This window comes from Sinocyclocheilus anshuiensis, unplaced genomic scaffold, assembly GCF_001515605.1.
Source record: "Sinocyclocheilus anshuiensis isolate Anshui unplaced genomic scaffold, SAMN03320099.WGS_v1.1 scaffold447, whole genome shotgun sequence".
Lineage (NCBI taxonomy): Eukaryota > Metazoa > Chordata > Actinopteri > Cypriniformes > Cyprinidae > Sinocyclocheilus > Sinocyclocheilus anshuiensis.
This window is the reverse complement of record NW_015552615.1, coordinates 2,852,862-2,871,364: the sequence shown is the minus strand read 5'-3', so window position 1 is coordinate 2,871,364 and position 18,503 is coordinate 2,852,862. Positions and strand designations below refer to the sequence as shown.

The 18,503-nt window shown below is 34.2% G+C and overlaps 1 protein-coding gene across 1 annotated transcript; it reads right to left on the bottom strand.

The window, feature by feature from the left end:
* Positions 1–12,390: 12,390 nt before the first annotated feature.
* Positions 12,391–15,461, bottom strand: LOC107666135 (oxidative stress-responsive serine-rich protein 1-like). The gene is made up of 4 exons (XM_016457298.1): positions 15,117–15,461; positions 14,541–14,646; positions 14,332–14,424; positions 12,391–13,529 (listed from the first exon to the last, which is right to left on the bottom strand). Exons 2-4 carry the CDS (start codon positions 14,624–14,626, stop codon positions 12,830–12,832), a joined length of 879 nt encoding a protein of 292 aa, XP_016312784.1. The 5' UTR covers positions 14,627–14,646; positions 15,117–15,461; the 3' UTR covers positions 12,391–12,829.
* Positions 15,462–18,503: the final 3,042 nt, after the last annotated feature.

Genomic DNA, 18,503 nt, shown 5'->3' with positions numbered 1-18,503 from the left:
GGTCACTCACACATATATATATATATATATATATATATATATATATATATATATATGAAGTCTCTAATGATCACAAAAGCTGTATTTATTTGATAAAAAATACAGTAGAAACCGAAATATTGTGAAATATTATTACAATTTTAAATACCTGTTTTCTATTTAACATTGTAATATATTCCTTTGATGCAAAGATGAATTTTCAGCAACATTAATCCAGTTTTTGGTGTCACATAATCCTTAAGAAATAATTCTAATATGTTTGTAATAAAAATATTTTAATAAAATAATATGTCAATATTAGAAATGATATATAAATTGTATTTGATTTTTTTTATTTTGGACCAAAATATTGTAATAAAGTCTAGTTTATTTGAATAGAATATTGTCAAAAATATGTAATCATTTTCCTCTTCTGTGGAAATATATCTTTTTTCATATTCACTTTTTAACTGCACTGTAAAAAAATGATCGTAAATTTAACGGTAAAAGACTGTAAAAATGCTACAGTAAAAACCTGTTAAATGGTTAACGGTAAATTCCCCTACTATATATGGTGAAAAACTGTATTGGACATTACATGTAATTTTACGGTATATATCGTTTTTGGAAGTGAAAAAGACCGTATAATTTACAGTGAATAACCGTAAATTGACATTCCCAGAATTTCAAATTTGATGTTTTTTTTGTTGTTGAAATAACTATGTTTCTTCTTAGTTTTTTTCTTATCAGTTTTGTATATTAGGGTTGTATGTTACACCTAATGTTGTTAAATTAATGTTTATTGCATTATTTCAGTTTCATGTGTGTTACCATGTTGGTGTTTAGCGTTTGTGTGAATGACACTGTGCACCTTCTATATATGTTATTATTTAAAACCTGCTTGTGATGGGTTTTGGTTAATCATGTTACTTTCTCATCGCCACCTGCATTTGGTGGTTATCAGTGTATTACAAAGGTACAAAACAGACAGTACTTCAATAGGTTGGTATATTAACATTATTTCAGTTAATGAAATTACGGTATTTAACTGTAAATTTAAGTTAAAACCGTAAAACCTAAAATGTTGCTACCGTATTTTTACGGTAAAATTCCGGCAACCACAGCAGCCGTTTTTTTACCGTAAATTTTACAGAATTTTTTTTACAGTGTGTGAATATGACAAAACATTTTGCTTTCCCTTTTCAGTGAATTTCTCTTCTTTGGAAATTCACACAAACAGACACACCCACTTCTTTTAGTATGGTATCACTGAAGCCCCACCCATTTTCCATTTGAACTTTGGACTGGATCCTCCTGCTCTTTCTCATCTAACAAACTCCCTCACTCCATGTGTATTTTCTCTCTCTCAAATTCATTTTCATGTTGTTGTTTTTTTACACTTTCCCTTTTCATATCTCACTCTTTCACCTTACGGGCAAAGAGATAAAGGCTGTAGAAGGCCACTCTGTTGACTGGGAGCCATAAAAACAGGGCACACAAGAGCTATGCTTCACCCCCTCCACCCACAACCGCCTACCTCACTGCCAAACCATATATAGAAGAGTACACGCTAGTTCCCTTTCCCAGCACTCGCTAAAAGCCAGGAAGACGTCACCACTTCCTGTGCATATGCAAGAAAATGGAATTTAAGAGGAAGCCCATAGGGCCTTAAACAGTGGGAGATGTGTGTGTTTGTGTTGGAGTATGGAAAAGGATAGGAGAAACACCATGTGGTAACCGAGTAAAGCTGCGATAGGGGAATTGTGTGGAATGGCTGGCATTTCCTGCTAAAAACGTCACATGTGCTGCACCGGTCAGCCACAGTTTACGTGCGCAGCCAGAGAACTGCATGATGAGAAAATATTTAACCAAATATGATGAGTCACAAAATTACACTGATGATATTTGACCTTGGCGTTCTGCCGTATCTTGTGGTGTAATTCCTTTAGGAGTTTATTACACAGTTGTTGATTCTGTATGCAGAAAGCTGGGTACATAATTGTGTCTTTTAAAATTATTTCTTATTTTATCAAATTATTAATATTGAGTATCATGAGCCATACACATTTTTACCTTAAAATGTACAATGAAAGATCTAAAACTTTTAAAACTGCACTTTTCAAAACCACTAAGCCTAAAAATTAAACTTGTATAATACTGTTCAAACATCATTTTTCAAAAGAAATTAATATTTTTGTTTAGCAAAAATGCATTTAGTTGATCAAACGTTAAAGTAAAGACATTCACAAAAGATTTCTATTTGAAATAAATGCTGTTCTTCTGAACTTTTTATTCATCAAAGAATCTGAAAATAAAAATGTATGATGGTTTCGGCAAAAATGTGAAGTTTTCAACTTTGATAACAATAAGAAATGTTTCCTGAGCAACAAATCAACATATTAGAATGATTTCTGAAATATCATGTGACACTAAGACTGGAGTAATGATGCTGAAAATTCAGCTTTGCATCACAGGAATAAATTACATTTTAAAATATATTCAAATACAAAACAGTTCATTTAAATTGTAATAATATTTCACAATATTACTGATTTTCCTGTATTTTACACGCAGCCTTGGTGAGCAGAAGAGATGTCTTCCAAAAGCATTAAAAAAAATCTTACAGACAGCGTAACTTGTACTGCTTCATTTGTGGTACATATTTTAATTATACAGTGGTGGCCAAAATGATTAAAACACTAGTATTTTCACCAGCTAAAAATGGTTTTAAGTCAGTTATTTCTATCGTTTGCTGTAGTGTGTCAGTAGGAAATATCAGTTTGCATTTCCAAACATTCATTTTGCCATTAATTGTAATAATCCAGTGAGGTTTTTGTTTGCACAACAGCCAGTGCTCCACACAGAGATCTGATCTGATCATCATCCAGTCTGTCTGGAATGACGTGAAGAAACAACAAACTGAGACAGACTCAATCCAGAAGAACTGTGACAACGTCTCCAAGATGCTTCAAGAGACCTCCCTGCAAAGCTCCCTGAAAAACTACCTGCGCAAGTGCACCGAGGGCAAAAGCTGCTTTAAACGCAAAGGATGCTCACACCAAATGTTGATTTAGTTTAGTTAATAGAAGTTAATTGATAAAGAAAATCTATTTATGACATTATTTTTGACAGCATCCTCATTTTACAGCATTTTTACACAAATGCCTAAAACTTTTAACAGTACTGTATAGCTTTGCAGGTAAACTGATATTTCCTACTGACACACTACAGCAAAAGATAGAAATAACGGACTTAAAACCATTTGTAGCTGGTGAAAATAATAGTGTTCTAATCATTATAGCCACCACTGTAGATCAAATTATGCAGCTTTTCCAAATTACGAGAGTTGCTAAAACAGGATGTTAAAACCCTTTGGTTTAAATTGAAAGAGGAAGGAACCAAAGTCATTGAGAACAAAATATCAAAATTTGCATGGGCAAGAAAGCAATCACCTAGAAACAGAATGTCCTGACAACTGCCCTGGCAACCAAAATGCCACTCAGTTTTTATTTATAATATATAAAAATCTAGTTCTGCAATGACTTAAGGATCAAAAACAATAAATGACTCGTGAAACTTGCTATCTGAAGTGTATATGTTTCAGGGTGTGGAGTTTGGATGAATAGAGTTTTTTTTGTCATACTACTCCACATTTCACTGGAGAATTATCCGCAACTGCCTTTGTTAGACAAAAGCTCTGACATGGATCATTTTACCATTTCAGAGTGTTTATATGCCCAGGAGACAATATAGACACTTAACACGTCTCTCTGCTGTTACACCTGCCCGCCGCGTTTTTGCTCTCGGCCAGGTGTGACATTTCACTGTACAATGAGCGTCTCTCTTTTACAAGCCACATGATTCTAATGAGGACACAATATAATTCTCTGTGTGCTCGCCATTATTAAAATGAATCTGGGTTTTTTGGCAAAAGGTCACAGCGTGTAACTGAGTCGGTTCCTGTTCTGCTTTTCGCTGGTGAGCAGACGGCAGGTGCACTCTGTGGTTTTACTAAAAAGGAAAAAGAGTTTCTGGTGCTCTATTAATATTACTCTATTACTAATGTTAGGTGCTTTTCATTTCCATTTCGCTCTCATTAGTGGTGTTTGATTAAGCTAACATTACATTTACTTCAAACCTCTGACCTTAACTCATATCAAGCAGCTTGTTGTGGAGAGCAGTGTTGTAATTGTTATTTAAAACTAAAACTATTATTTATTAAATGGAACTTACATTAATTACTCACTTTTTATGTTAATTGAAATAAAACTGAAATTAAAAAAAATCTATATTTGATGAAACACTTAATAAAACTTCAATAAAAATTCTGAAAATAGAAATGATAAACTTGGCCTTGGCAACAAACTGAAATAAAATTATAAGTTGAAGTAAAACTAAAATTAAAAGAAAAATAAATTAAAGCTAAAAAAAGATCCAATACACTATTTATATATAAGTATTTTTTGTATTTTGTAAAAAAAAAAAAATAAATAATAATAATAATATAACACTACAAGCACAAAATTACTAAAAGTAAAATGAATACACACACACACACACACACACATGTATGTTGTATGTGTACGCACACGCACACGCACACACACACACACATATATATATATATATATATAATATATATTGTATATTAGCGGTCCATAGTATAAGTGGCCGTGAACAACCACCCAACCAGGTATTCTGGTTGCTAAGGTATAAATTTGTCAATGTCATTAGGATATGACTCCACCCCCCACCCCCAAAAAAACACCTTAGCATTTTGTTTTGCATGTGTGAGCACCACTCACATTTGCTTGAGAAATGTGAAAAAAACATTTTTCATTCCCACATAAAAATCCCCCAGCTAAAACATTGCCTTTGTGGTTTTCTATTCATATCAAATCAAATTTCATTCTTTGTTTTTGTTTTTTCAAGTCTGTTTTTAAATGCCTGTTGGCACCTGCTGCTAAGTGGCCTGTAAGAAAGGACTTTTATTTTGTACAGTGCAGTCTCATCTGACACTGTGTTCAAAAAGTACATTGATGCATTCAAAAACTACTGCTTTATATGCAACTAAGACATTCATTTGTATTTTTGATTGGGAAACCAGCAATTAGTGAGCATGTCTGGAAACATAATGTGGACGTCTAAGTTATAATTTATTGATCAGAGGTTAATAGAACAAATGAGAGAAGCTTAGGCTATGCAATAAGAGTAAAGAGCTATTTACTTGATGAGAAATGTGCTGAGTTGATATTAAAAACTGGTGCCGTGGTAAATCTGTGTTTGTGACCTTGACAAAGTTGAAGCCACGTAATGTTTTGGTTTACCAGGAAGAACTTGAATAGATAATGAATGAGACACTTAAAAATAAGCCAGCATTGAGCCTGCAGTCATCCAGATGATCATGATTAAGTGCTTGATGCAATTAATGTTCTGCTAAGCATCACTGCATAGAAAGTCTCACCTCATCAGTTAGTGAACTGAGAGACTGTGTTGACTTTACACGCTTCCTCTCTCATTACACAGCTCGTTAGATGCTAGTTTAATCAGAGCTTTGATCATAAGCCAGATGAATGCCAGCACTTTCATTTGCAACTGAATTGCTGTTAATTACAATTGAATATGTTGATTCACCTTTTTAATATGCATTAGGTTGGAGATCAAAGTCAATAAGCGCTTTCATCTGCATTTCATACGCTCATGAAGTCTTACACACCTAATTAATATAGAAAAAAATAAAGCAGTTATACATATTTATTTAAAATGGTATTAAAGATGTCACATGCACAAATGGAAAGCAATTTAAAAGACAATAGACAGCAATTTAAAATTTGTTATTGAGTATACTGAGTAAATATTAGCCTCATTAAGTTGCATAAAATGACCGTTTTAACCTCCTCCTTTTTGTTTGTTATAACTTTTCTCTTTTTTAAGTCGCTTTGGATGAAAGTATCTGCTGTCGTGGCAGTTTCTGTATTTCAATAAAGGTATGAGACAAAAGTCTTTTGAAAATGTATTTCTTGCCAGAAATGGTCAAACAATGCAGTCAATTCAAAGTCTACTGCGGAGTGGGACAACCGGAAAATACTTTAACTCAATATTTATACCCTAATCAAATCCGGATACTTCTATCTCATCCAATAGTACTGCACATTCAACAAATGTGTCCTTTTAAGCTATCTATGTCCCCAAAGATGCATTTTAAGTATTTAATGCAAACCATCTTAGAAACTAGGATGTAAGGTCTGTAAAATAGAATTTCTTGTTTCACACTTTTCTTGAACCTTCGACCCTTGGACTGCTTTTAGTATATCAAAACAAATGTTGAGGCATTTAGAGAAAAAAAAACACACTCTTTGGTAGAGTAAAGCAAATAAAACTAATAATCATCATAATAATAATATTTCAGATAAAAAATAAAACTTCCTCCACACTGCTAAATGCATAAATATGATTTAATAGTGCAAATAATGCATAGATTAGTGGGTGTTCTGTTGGCATTATGTTAATGTGTTTATTAAAAATTGAATATGAAAAATAATTTAAAAAGACATTACATCAGATTTTTAACTAGATTTGTACATTTTTACACTGAATAAACAGGCTGTTATGGTCGGTTGCCATGTGGTTGCTGAGGTGTTGAGTGGTTTTTAGTGTATTGCTAAGGGTGTTTTGAAGGTTGTTAATCTAGTAAATTAATCGGGTTGTGATTAAAACAAGAACAATTAAATGTATTTTTTAAGATGTTAATATAACTTAAAATAATTTTTTTAAATAAAATATTTAATCAGTGATAAAACAGTCACAGAAATAGATGTTATAATGTTGAAGTCACAATGTTTTTTCTTCAGTATTGTGACATACAAAAAAAATTAGTGTAGAAACAATTTTCAATTAAAAAATTTTTATACAATTTTTTTTTTTACAATTAATTACAAAGAAACAGCAATTAACACTGAATTAAACAAGACATTTTTAAGTAGAAAGTCTGAAATATATTTTCTTAGAAAACATTTTATTAACAAAATAATTTTTACAGTGCAATTAGCAAAAAAAATATTTTGAATTAGAAAAACTGAAATTGTATTTGCATGTGCAACTTTAAAAATATTTTTTATAGTGGAAGCTGAATTTTCATTTCATGCCATCTTTAATACTAATGCAAATAATTCATTTGTAATGCATTATTTTACATAATATTATACAATATTATTATGAGTTTTGTTGATGATGTTATGATGAACATGCCAGAATAGGGTATTTTATATAAATAATACAAATAGAAATATGTGACCCTGGGACCACAAAACCAGTCATAAGTGTCAATTTTTCAAAACTGAGATTTATGCATCATCTGAAAGCTGAATAAATAAGTGTATGTATGATTTGTTAGGATAGGACAATATTTGGTCGGGATACAGCTATTTGAAAATCTGGAATCTGAGGGTGCAAAAAAATCAAAATATTGAGAAAATCGCCTTTAAAGATGTCTAAATGAAGTCATTAGCAATGCATATTACCAATCAAAAATTAAGTTTTGATATATTTACAGTAGGAAATTTACTAAATATCTTCATGGAGCATGATCTTTACTTAATATCCTAATGATTTTTGAAACTTCCTCCACACTGCTAAATGCATAAATATGATTTAATAGTGCAAATAATGCATAGATTAGTGGGTGTTCTGTTGGCATTATGTTAATGTGTTTATTAAAAATTGAATATGAAAAATAATTTAAAAAGACATTACATCAGATTTTTAACTAGATTTGTACATTTTTACACTGAATAAACAGGCTGTTATGGTCGGTTGCCATGTGGTTGCTGAGGTGTTGAGTGGTTTTTAGTGTATTGCTAAGGGTATTTGGTCGGGATACAGCTATTTGAAAATCTGGAATCTGAGGGTGCAAAAAAATCAAAATACTGAGAAAATCGCCTTTAAAGTTGTCCATATGACGTCATTAGCAATGCATATTACTAATCAAAAATTAAGTTTTGATATATTTACGGTAGGAAATTTACTAAATATCTTCATGGAGCATGATCTTTACTTAATATCCTAATGATTTTTGGCATTAAAGAAAAATTGATAATTTTGACCCATACAATGTATTTTTGGCTATTGCTACAAATATATCCGTGCTTCTTAAGACTGGTTTTGTGGACCAGTGTCACATATCTAGGTCATGTGAACTACCTTACAAAAAAATGGATTTGAGCATTTCCCCAAATCTAGCCAAAGTACAAAAAAAAAAAACCGTGAAATGAGTGGTTGAACCCTTCAAAAACACATACAGACTGATCAGAGCGTTCTACAAAGGTTCAGATCTGGATCTTTCCAGTCTCACTCAACCCTGCTGACCTTTGACCCCCAGTTGCTAGGATCATGCCCCTACGAGGGTGGCTGTGGGTTGAGTGGCGACAGGATCCCGCTATAGCTCTGCCGTCCTAAACACTTCCATATGAGCGTCCATCCTAAACCATGGGAAAAAGTAGCTTGGGTCAAAAAGTCCATCTAAACATTGTAAAATGTCTCTTTTTATTATTAGTAGGTCTTGCTGTGAAAAGCATCACGGCTACTACTGATCATGTTTTTAAACCCTTAACCCTAAGTATTCAATTCTGGCGCATAATCTTTCCCACACAGACATTTCCCCCCACATTTCAATTGAATATTTCCATAGTATCACTATATAGGAAAGTGCAGTCATTTAATGCCTCATTAAAACGACCCTCAGCAATCACTGGTTAAACTCTCATCATCTCTGGAGCCACTTTCAAAAAATAGCATCTTATATTACACGAAAAAAAGAGGGAAAAAAGTCTCCCGAGGGGGAAGCAACCCCACCAGGACAGAACAATGGCGTTCCTCTCTTGAGTCCGTGATTGAATGCTGCCAGGATTCAAGTACAAACATTCCAGCGTACAAAGGGAGCAAAGCCAGGAGGGACGGGAACGGGGGAGAGGGGAAGCGCAGGTGAGGAGACAAGTCTGAACAACACCAGTGAGTGACAGTCTACTGTATCATATCTGATACGCACTTTTCCAGGGCCTCGAAATGATCAAAACTTTGCTGAAAAACCTGTTGTACGCAATCTACTACATGCCTTCTGTCATCTGACTGATAGTTTATCATTTTAGCAAGAGAAAGGACTTTTAGTGTAATTGTAAAAACGTGGTTCATTGTATTTTGCTGTGAAATCTCATTATCAGTGAATTGCATTGCATTAAATGCTTTGAAACTATAGAGTTTTGATCATAAAATTAAGTATTTAACTACCATCTCACTAAGACATTTGATTGATAGATTTAGAGTGAAAAATAATTTTTATCTTTTAAGCATCTACTATATTGTTATAAAAATCTCATTGATTTATATTACAAATAAAATGGAGGTGTTTTTCCTCAACTCCTTGTTCTCACTATATCATATGAGTCATAACAGCTTGATGTATCAAATATGATACAAAACATAAAACACATATGCAAACTGCAAAAATATAAAATTGCATAAAGTTTCAATATAGAGTTCCATTTTAAGAAAAATAGATTTTTCGGACTATTATTTCATATGTCAGGCTGTACAGGGTTAAACATGCATATCTGAAATACATGATTGTAAGAGATATGTGAACTTGAAATGTCCACCAACAAACCACAAAAATGTTATTATGGGTAAAGGTGGAACAATAAATTAAACATCGCATTAATATCTCCATGTTTCTCCAAGACAGCAATGAAAATAAATAGAATAGATAAATAAAGTGAACATTAATGATATCCATAAACCTAAAATTGTTGTAAACCTAAAATCGTCTCTTTAAACTGTCATTTACCACAATTCAAAATAGGATAATTTCTCCTCAAATTCTCCCAAATCACTTGAGCTGCTATTCACATTCATTTATAGCTCTATACTCTAAATGCCAAGTGTTTCGTTAGTGGCTATTTTTATTTCTCTTAAACATTTTTAAGAGAAATATCAAAGTTGATGAGCTCTTTTATGAGCAACCTCTGAGCAAATTCAAACAAACAAAACAACAGACGCCACAATAAAAGCAACTGCACATGTTCGGCCTGCATGTTCTCCCAGCAGAATTCCCTGTGTTTTTTTTTCAATCTGCTTGACAAAAGACTTGATTATTAGGCAAACTGGTTAGCTGGGCAGCTTTTGTTGACTGGCAACATCCAACAGACTCTTTTGTGTGTTTCCATAGCTTTTCTTGGTATGCTTTGATGCAGTTCCCCTTTTGTAAAAATCCATACCATCTTACAAGTCATTCTCACAGGAGCAGAGAGACAGAACTGAAATCAATAAACAAGAAAAAAACGGGGTGGATTGTTGAATTAGACTTATGTTTAAATACAAAGCAAATGTTACAGATAAGTGAGAGATGACTTATGCCATGACATTTAACACGTGGGTTATTTACAGAGATAATATGGAGTCTCTGTGACGTTGTTTGAAACACAAGGTATGCCTCACTGGAATGCCCTTTAGGGCGTCTCTCTCGCCCTCTGATGAGAGCAAAGTCACCTGACCGGCCCATGTGCACCGAGCTAAAGAAAGTAAACGTGAATTTATTTTTATTTTTTAAATAAGTCAGGTGGACGTCTGTTTACATGGATATTTTCCCCGCGCTCTTATACTTATATCTGAGAGAAGAATATCTTTTGTTCATAATGGGGATTTGAATAGTTGATTCTTAAAATATCACATAAGGTCCACCCATTATTGAATATATGGTTACACCCAAACTTAAAGGAATTGCTCACCCAAAAATGGAAGTTTGCTGAAAAATGTATTCACCCTCAGGATATCCAAGATGTAGATGAGTTTGTTTCTTCATCAGAGCAGATTTGGAGAAATGTAGCACTGCATCACTTGCTCACCAATGGATGCTCTGCAGTGAATGGGTGCCGTCAGAATGAGAGTCCAAACAGCTGATTAAAACATCACAATAATCCACAAGTAATCCACACCACACCAGTACATCAGTTAATGTCTTGTGAAGCAAAATGCTGCGTTTGTAAGAAACATCCATCGAGACGTTCTAACTTCAACCATTGCTTCCGGAGAAAATACAAGTCCTCTCTCCATAAAGTCATCTGCTGGATGCAAAGATCAAGCACCGTTTACAAGCCAAAACAGTTCTAACAAATACGTCAGTGGATATTGATGTGAGAGGACAACAGGTGATGGACTTTTTCACTGGAGGAAGTGTTATTATGGACTCATATTTTAGCCAGAAGTGACGGTTTAAAATAAAAATGCCTTGATGTATTTGTTTCTAACAAACACAGTTTTTCCACTTCATAAGATGTTAATGGATGAACTGGAGTGGTGTGGATTATTATGCTTTTATCAGCTGTTTAGACTCTCATTCTGACGGCAGCCACTAAGTAAATTTTCTGCAAATTTTCATTTTTGGGGGAACGATCTAGGCCAAATCATGTCAGTTTAAGAAGTACTAAAAGCAAGAAAATTCTACATTTATTACATAGTTTCAAATGAAGCCAAAACTGACTGAGTATAAACCCAGAGAACAAGATTTTTCTTTGGTTCAGACAAAAGCCACATTTATGACTACAAGGATCAAGACTCCAACTCTACAATCTATAAATAAAAATAAAATTTGTTTCTGCGATGTTCTGCAGATGCTGCGGTTTGTATTATTTTTGGGTCGCACAGATATTTCTTTATGTGGTTAAATGAGATCTCTATTAAACTTTTTTTCGTGTCATAAGAAAAAAAATCTAATATATTATATATAAATATTCAAATAATGTTGCTATCAGAAATCTCTGCATGGCTTCTTGCTCCTTTGAATATTACTAAAAGAGAACAAAATAAAGTTAACTCTATATAACTCTAAAATAACTCTATTGCCTACCGACATAAAACTTCAAGCAGGCCCTCAGTGTGGGAAGTGAATGAATGGTGCAATGCCTCCCCCTAGTGGCCGTTACAAAAACACATCAAAATAACGTCAGAAAATGGCCTTTTTATACAGGATTACACAATCATGCAGTACTAGTTACAACACTGGATTGGCAGGTCATGTTTCATTCCAGTTTATTGGTGATTCAGAACAAATGCATTGTTTTAAAGAAGCTCCTACCTTACATAACAGCTTTTTATATAGGCAGGTAAAAATAAAAATTGCATGTTACTTGCATGATGAACATGTTCAAGCGTCGTAACTACTTTTGCATTATATCCTTTCAGTTGTTATAATGCATAATATTATTTGAATGACTAATTTCTTAAAATTAAAACTAATTCAATTAAAAAATAATTTCTATGAATTTATTATTCATTTCCTGTAGAAATAAAACATCTTGGTGATTTAGTCACTAAAGCAGCAACAAGATGCAACGCAAGACGTCCAAGACAGCAAACGTCATGAACGATCCCCAAAAAGCCATTTTATTGAGAAATCAGATGACATCACATCCTTATCATGGTGAACAGAATTATTACTTGGCATTGTGTAAGTTTGCATATATCAGTGAAATCAAACCTGCGGTCTCTGGGATAGACCTTTGGCAACTTTCAAATGTGAACCAAACATAACTGTAATCACGAAATCAAACAAAAACAAAGGAAACATAGCAAATCACAGACTGAGTCATGCTCCCATGATTCTTAGTCCGCACATGTTGTTCTGGAGAAAGAACATCATAAATCTTCAATACCACAATAAAGTAGAATTGCTTTTAGATAACATCTTCATTACTGCTTTTTATTTATTCATTTATTTTAAATAAATCACTTGTTTGTTTCTTTTAATGTACCCAATATCCATCTTTCGCAATGCTTCAATTTGCTTCATTAAAGGTCATTTTCAGGTGTACATCATCTCAGTCATGTGCGACATCTTGGGGATGTAAAGGTAATATTCCATGTATCCGGAAAGATCCTCTATCGTGATGTCATCCACGTAGGCGCGGGCCTGTTCGGAACAAGAGCGAGGGGAGCTGGACGTCCCAGCAGAAGTTTTGCTGTTGGGCGAACTGTCCTGCGGGCTGGGAAGCTTCCGCTCACATTCGGAGATTACATCTCGAAGGCCAGTGAATGAGTACACCTCGGCCCCCTGCCAACCGGGACACCGGCATTCCTGCTGCCCACACGGGCACTGACCGGCCTCCTGCAACTTGGACAGAGTTTGAAAGTCAGAAGGAACAGCATTACCTTCGCCCGCCTCCTGAGATCCCGGCCCACATCCTAAAGCGGGCCTGTTTTCGGGAGCGCTCTCGTCATCCGAGGGCATTCTGGGACTGAGGGGCGATTCCTGACCCTTGGGAGAAGGGAGGTGGGTTTCATAGCCGACGACACCGAATACAGTGGAGCACGGAGCTGAGAATGCTACTTCGTTCTTGACGGCGCCGGTGTCATCGGGCTCTGGCGGGGTCTTGTGTTTGAGCTGTCCAGGAGGGGGAGACATTTTGCTGCAGTAGGTAAACTTCGGAGGATGAAGGATTGGCGATTTTGATCGTCGTCGTCGCTGGCTTCTCACAACTCCTCTGGATGACTTTCTTGTGCATCTAAAGTAAAGAAAAAAAGGCAAAAATATTAGTATAAAGTATAGCAATGTGTGATTGTTGTAATCCTATAAAGTCTATTTGATACATGAATTTCAAAAGCCTTTACATGTTAAAAAATGCTGAAAAACTTAATGTACTACATGCCTTCTGTCATTTGATTGATAGTTTTTACTTTTTTTTAGCAAGTAAAAGGCCTTTTAGCATAATTGTAAAACTGTCCATCTTCAGCACGTGCTTGAAAATCTTTACAGATTTTTATAAAGTAAACATAAGAATAACTTTTATATTGTTGGTAATATTCTCAGATGAACATTTACTGGACTTAAGTCTCGTGGTCATGATTGCATTGCACTGTATTATATGTTTTGAAACTACAGAGCTTTGATAATAAAAGTATTTAAATATAATCTTAAAAAATTATACTGAAAAATATAGAGAGACAACTGATATGCATTTAATGCTAAGCAGTCTGATATACTATTCTACAGATATTCTAAAGATACTATGTCATTGATTTACATTACAAGCTATCACAATTTCATCTTACTTTTTGGCCTTATAAAGATCTTCATCTGCACAACTGCATATTTTTGCTCAGTTTAGGCCTTGGGAGTAAAATTTTTCATTCATATTCTCACTATATAATATCATATGTGCCATAAAATCCTGACGTATCAAAAATGATGCTCAACGGAAAATTTAATAGGTGAGCCTCAACTTTCTGAATCTTCACTGTTCCATTTAAAAGCAGAGTTTTCTGACTATTCTTTATGTCAGGCTTTACAGGGTAAAAGGTCCTCACCCAAGCCAGTTATCTTTCGAGGAGCTCATCTTGGATTTGGCTCCTTCCGGGGTGCTTCGAGCAACCAGTCTGGAAGCCAAAGACTCAGTGGAACTGGAAAGGAATACAGGAATACACACACATTACCCGGACAGTACGAAAAAAAAAAAGTGAGCATCCATTTCACTTGTCAGACAAACTAGCTGAAACAAAATCAAAAGACGACAAACCTTTCAGCATCCACACGCAGTTTCTTAAAAGCGGTCTGAAGTGTCTCTTCCTCACACTCCTTTCCTACTTTCTCCACAGCAGCCATTATGTTAGACAGCCTTCAAACTGAAACCAAAACCATAGAGAGTAATACTAGCAAACCCAAGTATAGTTATTATAACACTCAGTAACTTTATTTTAACCCACTCAGGTACGTTTAACCATTAACATAAGCTTCAAACTATTAGAAGAATACAATTAATGAAGAAAACCCGCAGTGGATGAAACTTTATTCGAGAATTTAGAATAACCTCTGCATAGAGGTTATAAAGAACTCATTGAGTATCATGCTATAAAATACAGACTTACAAGCACAACCTATTATTGTAATTTCCTTTATCATTCAAATGATCACAATGGAGTAGTTGACAAGTTGTGATTTATGTTATTATGAAACGCTGATCACATGAGCACTTAGCATTATGAAGCTTAGCTTAGCATTCTGTTCATCGCAGTTGGCGCGGTTTGCATTCTGTCTCTTTGCTCGACCAAAATATATAAGCAACAGAAACAGACCATTAGAGAAATATACTTACGGCCAAAGGACCCAAATCCGTGTAAACCCCGGACATACAGGAGTTTGTTTCTCCTGTTATGAGGGTCTGTGTTCACAAAGCTAACAGGCTAACGTTAGCCAGCCAGTGTGTAGAGACGATATCTGTGAGAAACCTCGCTTTAAACCACCCGATGACAGGCTGTCGACGGGCATAACGCGATCTAGATATTACGTCTGTATGGTCAATAATCACAAATAATAGAAGAAATCAACAAATCATACACAATATTCTAGATTTTTCCCTCGCTAGTCTCTTGTTTACACTCAACCACTCAGAGTGACTCTGCAACAACGCAGATCTTGATGACGTAGTGCACGTACACACAAACGTCAGCAGATTACGAAAACGCTTATAGAAGCTTCTCGTGTTGTGCCCTCTATGGTTGTGCCTTTTAATTCATTCATTTTTTTTTAAATGATGCAATATATTTTGTCCAGATGTAATATTTTAATGTATCGCTTTATTATATTTTGTTCCATTAATAGATGGATCTCACATTAGATCTCATATTAATAGATCTCGCTGGACATTCGTAATTCGTACACTAAAAATTATAATAATTTAAAGCAGATATTATATAGATTGGTATCTGGGAAACAGATGGAAATCCACTTTAAAAATACAAGTATTTAAACAAATAAGCATTATTTAGTAATCGCAAAAGAAAAAAGAAAATTAACAGGTGATAATTCAGACAATGCAGTCCTACATTTTCATTTCCCCTTCATAGATGTCTTAATATAGCCTGTTGCATGAAAAATTTGTATAATTAATTCATTAATTACTTGATTTTTTTAAAGTCTTTAAAGAGGCCATATTCACAACTAAATTAAGTGAAAATATGGTGAATTTTCAATTTCCCTACTTTATTTTAGCAGCTTATATATGCAAAAAAAATAAAAAATAAATAAATGCTAGGAAATGTATTTAAAAATTTTCCAACATTGTCTCCCATTTTTAAAATAGGTAGCCTATTTTAACCCATTTACAAATACAGCCAGCGGCCAAAATAATAATAATAATAATAACAACAACAATAATACAAAAAAAAGCAGCATTTGATAAAAAAAAAAATAAAAATCTGGTATTGTTATGTAAAAATGTACCTGACCACTAAACCATGACCATTGTATACAGTTTTTTTTCCTGCTAACAGAAACAAGCACTGCACACAGCTGAATGGCGTCCTCTTGTGGTGATGAAGTGAATTGTCTCGGGCCTCCATATGCGCACCTGGCTAAGCCTGTTTGCACTTGAAAACAGATTGGAGTTGTGAAGAAGCCAGACACAAAGTGCATCATAAAGATGGAATTTATAGCGAGAATGCCATGGAAGAACTGATTGCATTACTGTACAAAAAAATATAACCAGATGCAAAGCACATCAAAACCAGATCCATGGGGAATGGAAAACGTTTGGTGAGTTCTTGTTTACGCTTTTCTCCACATGTGCATGAGTTTATGTTTGGAGAAAGCCATAGGAAGCCCTAAAACCTCAGTGTCTGGTTCTGACCGTTAAATGTGGCAGATGTGTGCAGGATCTCACACACAGACCAAGTGTTTTGCCACAAATACTTTACATAACAATTAAAAATGCATTTTTATCTTCCAATTTCCTGGTTCTTCTCTCCATGTTTGGGTTTGATCTTGCAGCAAACTTAATGATGTCTGAAGAGAAATGGACCATGTAATTTTAAGCCCAGCTTGTTCAAGTGTGTGCCAAATGCCAAGACTTTTAAAGTCCTTCATAAATAAAACCATGTTTACACATACAGTTACTGGACAACATTTGCTGCACTATAAATATTATACAGTTTGTTAAGGCAAATATTTTGAAGTTAGAAAGTGGGACCTTTCCATGTACTGAAAGAAAGAAAGAAAGAAAGATTTGCATGTTATGTATGTAATAGGAAAGAGGAGGAAATTTAATGTAATTGCTAAAATCTTTAATTAATGAAACCTTTAATTTAGTTTATTTATTTGATTACATTTCTATTTAATCTAAATACAAATGAAATATTTATGAAAATTTTTAACTTTATGAAAAGTCTAAGACTTTGAAATGATTTCTTATGATGTAAACTATAATATGTAGTGTTAATCTTCGTATTTATTTAAATAATATATGTATATATATGTATATGTTTTTAATGCTAAGGCATGGTCAACTTTTAGTTTAAACCTTTATTTTATTTGTTTGTTTATAAGTTATGTTTTATTCATTTACAGTCGGAGACTTTGAAATAATGTCTTATGATGTAAACTTATGTACATGGGTTATATTATTATTTAAGTAATGATATATACAATGCTTTGGCAGTGTCAAAATTACATTATTTTTTGTTTATTTATTTACAAAATCTGAGACTTTGAAATGATCTCTTATGATGTAAACTTTTATATATTCTTTATATTATTATTTAGTTAAGTAATGTAATATGCTGCTTAAAATGTTTTAACATTTGACAAGCTTTTCACCACAAATAAAACATCTTGAATATGTGGTTTTGTTATGGTTAATATTAGTGCTAGACTTTGTAAGATTGATACAGTGTAGCCTAATTAGCGACTTCCGTTTATACAATATTATATAGCTATTTAGATTGAGGACAGTAGGTTGTAGTTTGCGACTGTAGTGCAGGTTAAACTCATTTGTCCTTGTGAAGAGGAATCTTGGCTTGTAATATGTCATGTTGAAAAGATGATCTGTTCTCTGCAGTAATCAGGAACGAGGTTCCTCCTGCTCCAGAAAATTCCTCACGTTATTGAATTTTATCCCATATATCACATTACATTGTTACACACAATCAGGAATCCTGGGCTTCACAATTACAGCTGATGGAGGACAGCTATGCCTAGCTTGAAAGATTGATTTTCAAAAGCCCAAACACTAGCCCAATGATTATGCGTCCCAATGAAGCGTTTCGAGGTTATCTGTTGTGTAATTTCCACAAGGCATTGTGGAGCCCCTGAGCTTCCCGGAGCCTTCATTCTAGTCGAAACGCTTGTGAAAACCAACTTAAGCTGTATAAACCATCATTTCTCAATTTATAGAAATGTCAAAGCATGGTGCATACAGACTCTATTCATGAACACAATGGCGGCCTTTTCTCCCAGCGCTTTGACTCTGGAGGAGGGACATTTCAGCTGTTGTAGGTTGTTCTGGTCAAAAGAGCCTAACCTTGAGTCTATTCTCTGGTCTTTAGATATTCTTTGGCTCACATCCCTCCTTCATTATAAGTCTAGAGATTTTAAGAGATTTTTTTTTTTTGCCTATAGTAATAGCACACCTCTCCTTGCTCAATTTGAGTTATCATTTACATCCAGTGTGCAAAGTTTTGAAAAAACCCTAACCTTAAGTATGAGC

Bases quoted from the DNA above. Each gene is read 5' to 3' on its own strand.
- LOC107666135 (XM_016457298.1), bottom strand. From the start codon at position 14,626: ATGGCTGCTGTGGAGAAAGTAGGAAAGGAGTGTGAGGAAGAGACACTT. The intron at 14,425-14,540 runs GTTTGTCGTCTT...ATTCCTTTCCAG, and splicing joins CTGCGTGTGGATGCTGAAAG to TTCCACTGAGTCTTTGGCTT. The intron at 13,530-14,331 runs GTGAGGACCTTT...TCTTTACTTTAG, and splicing joins TCGAAAGATAACTGGCTTGG to ATGCACAAGAAAGTCATCCA.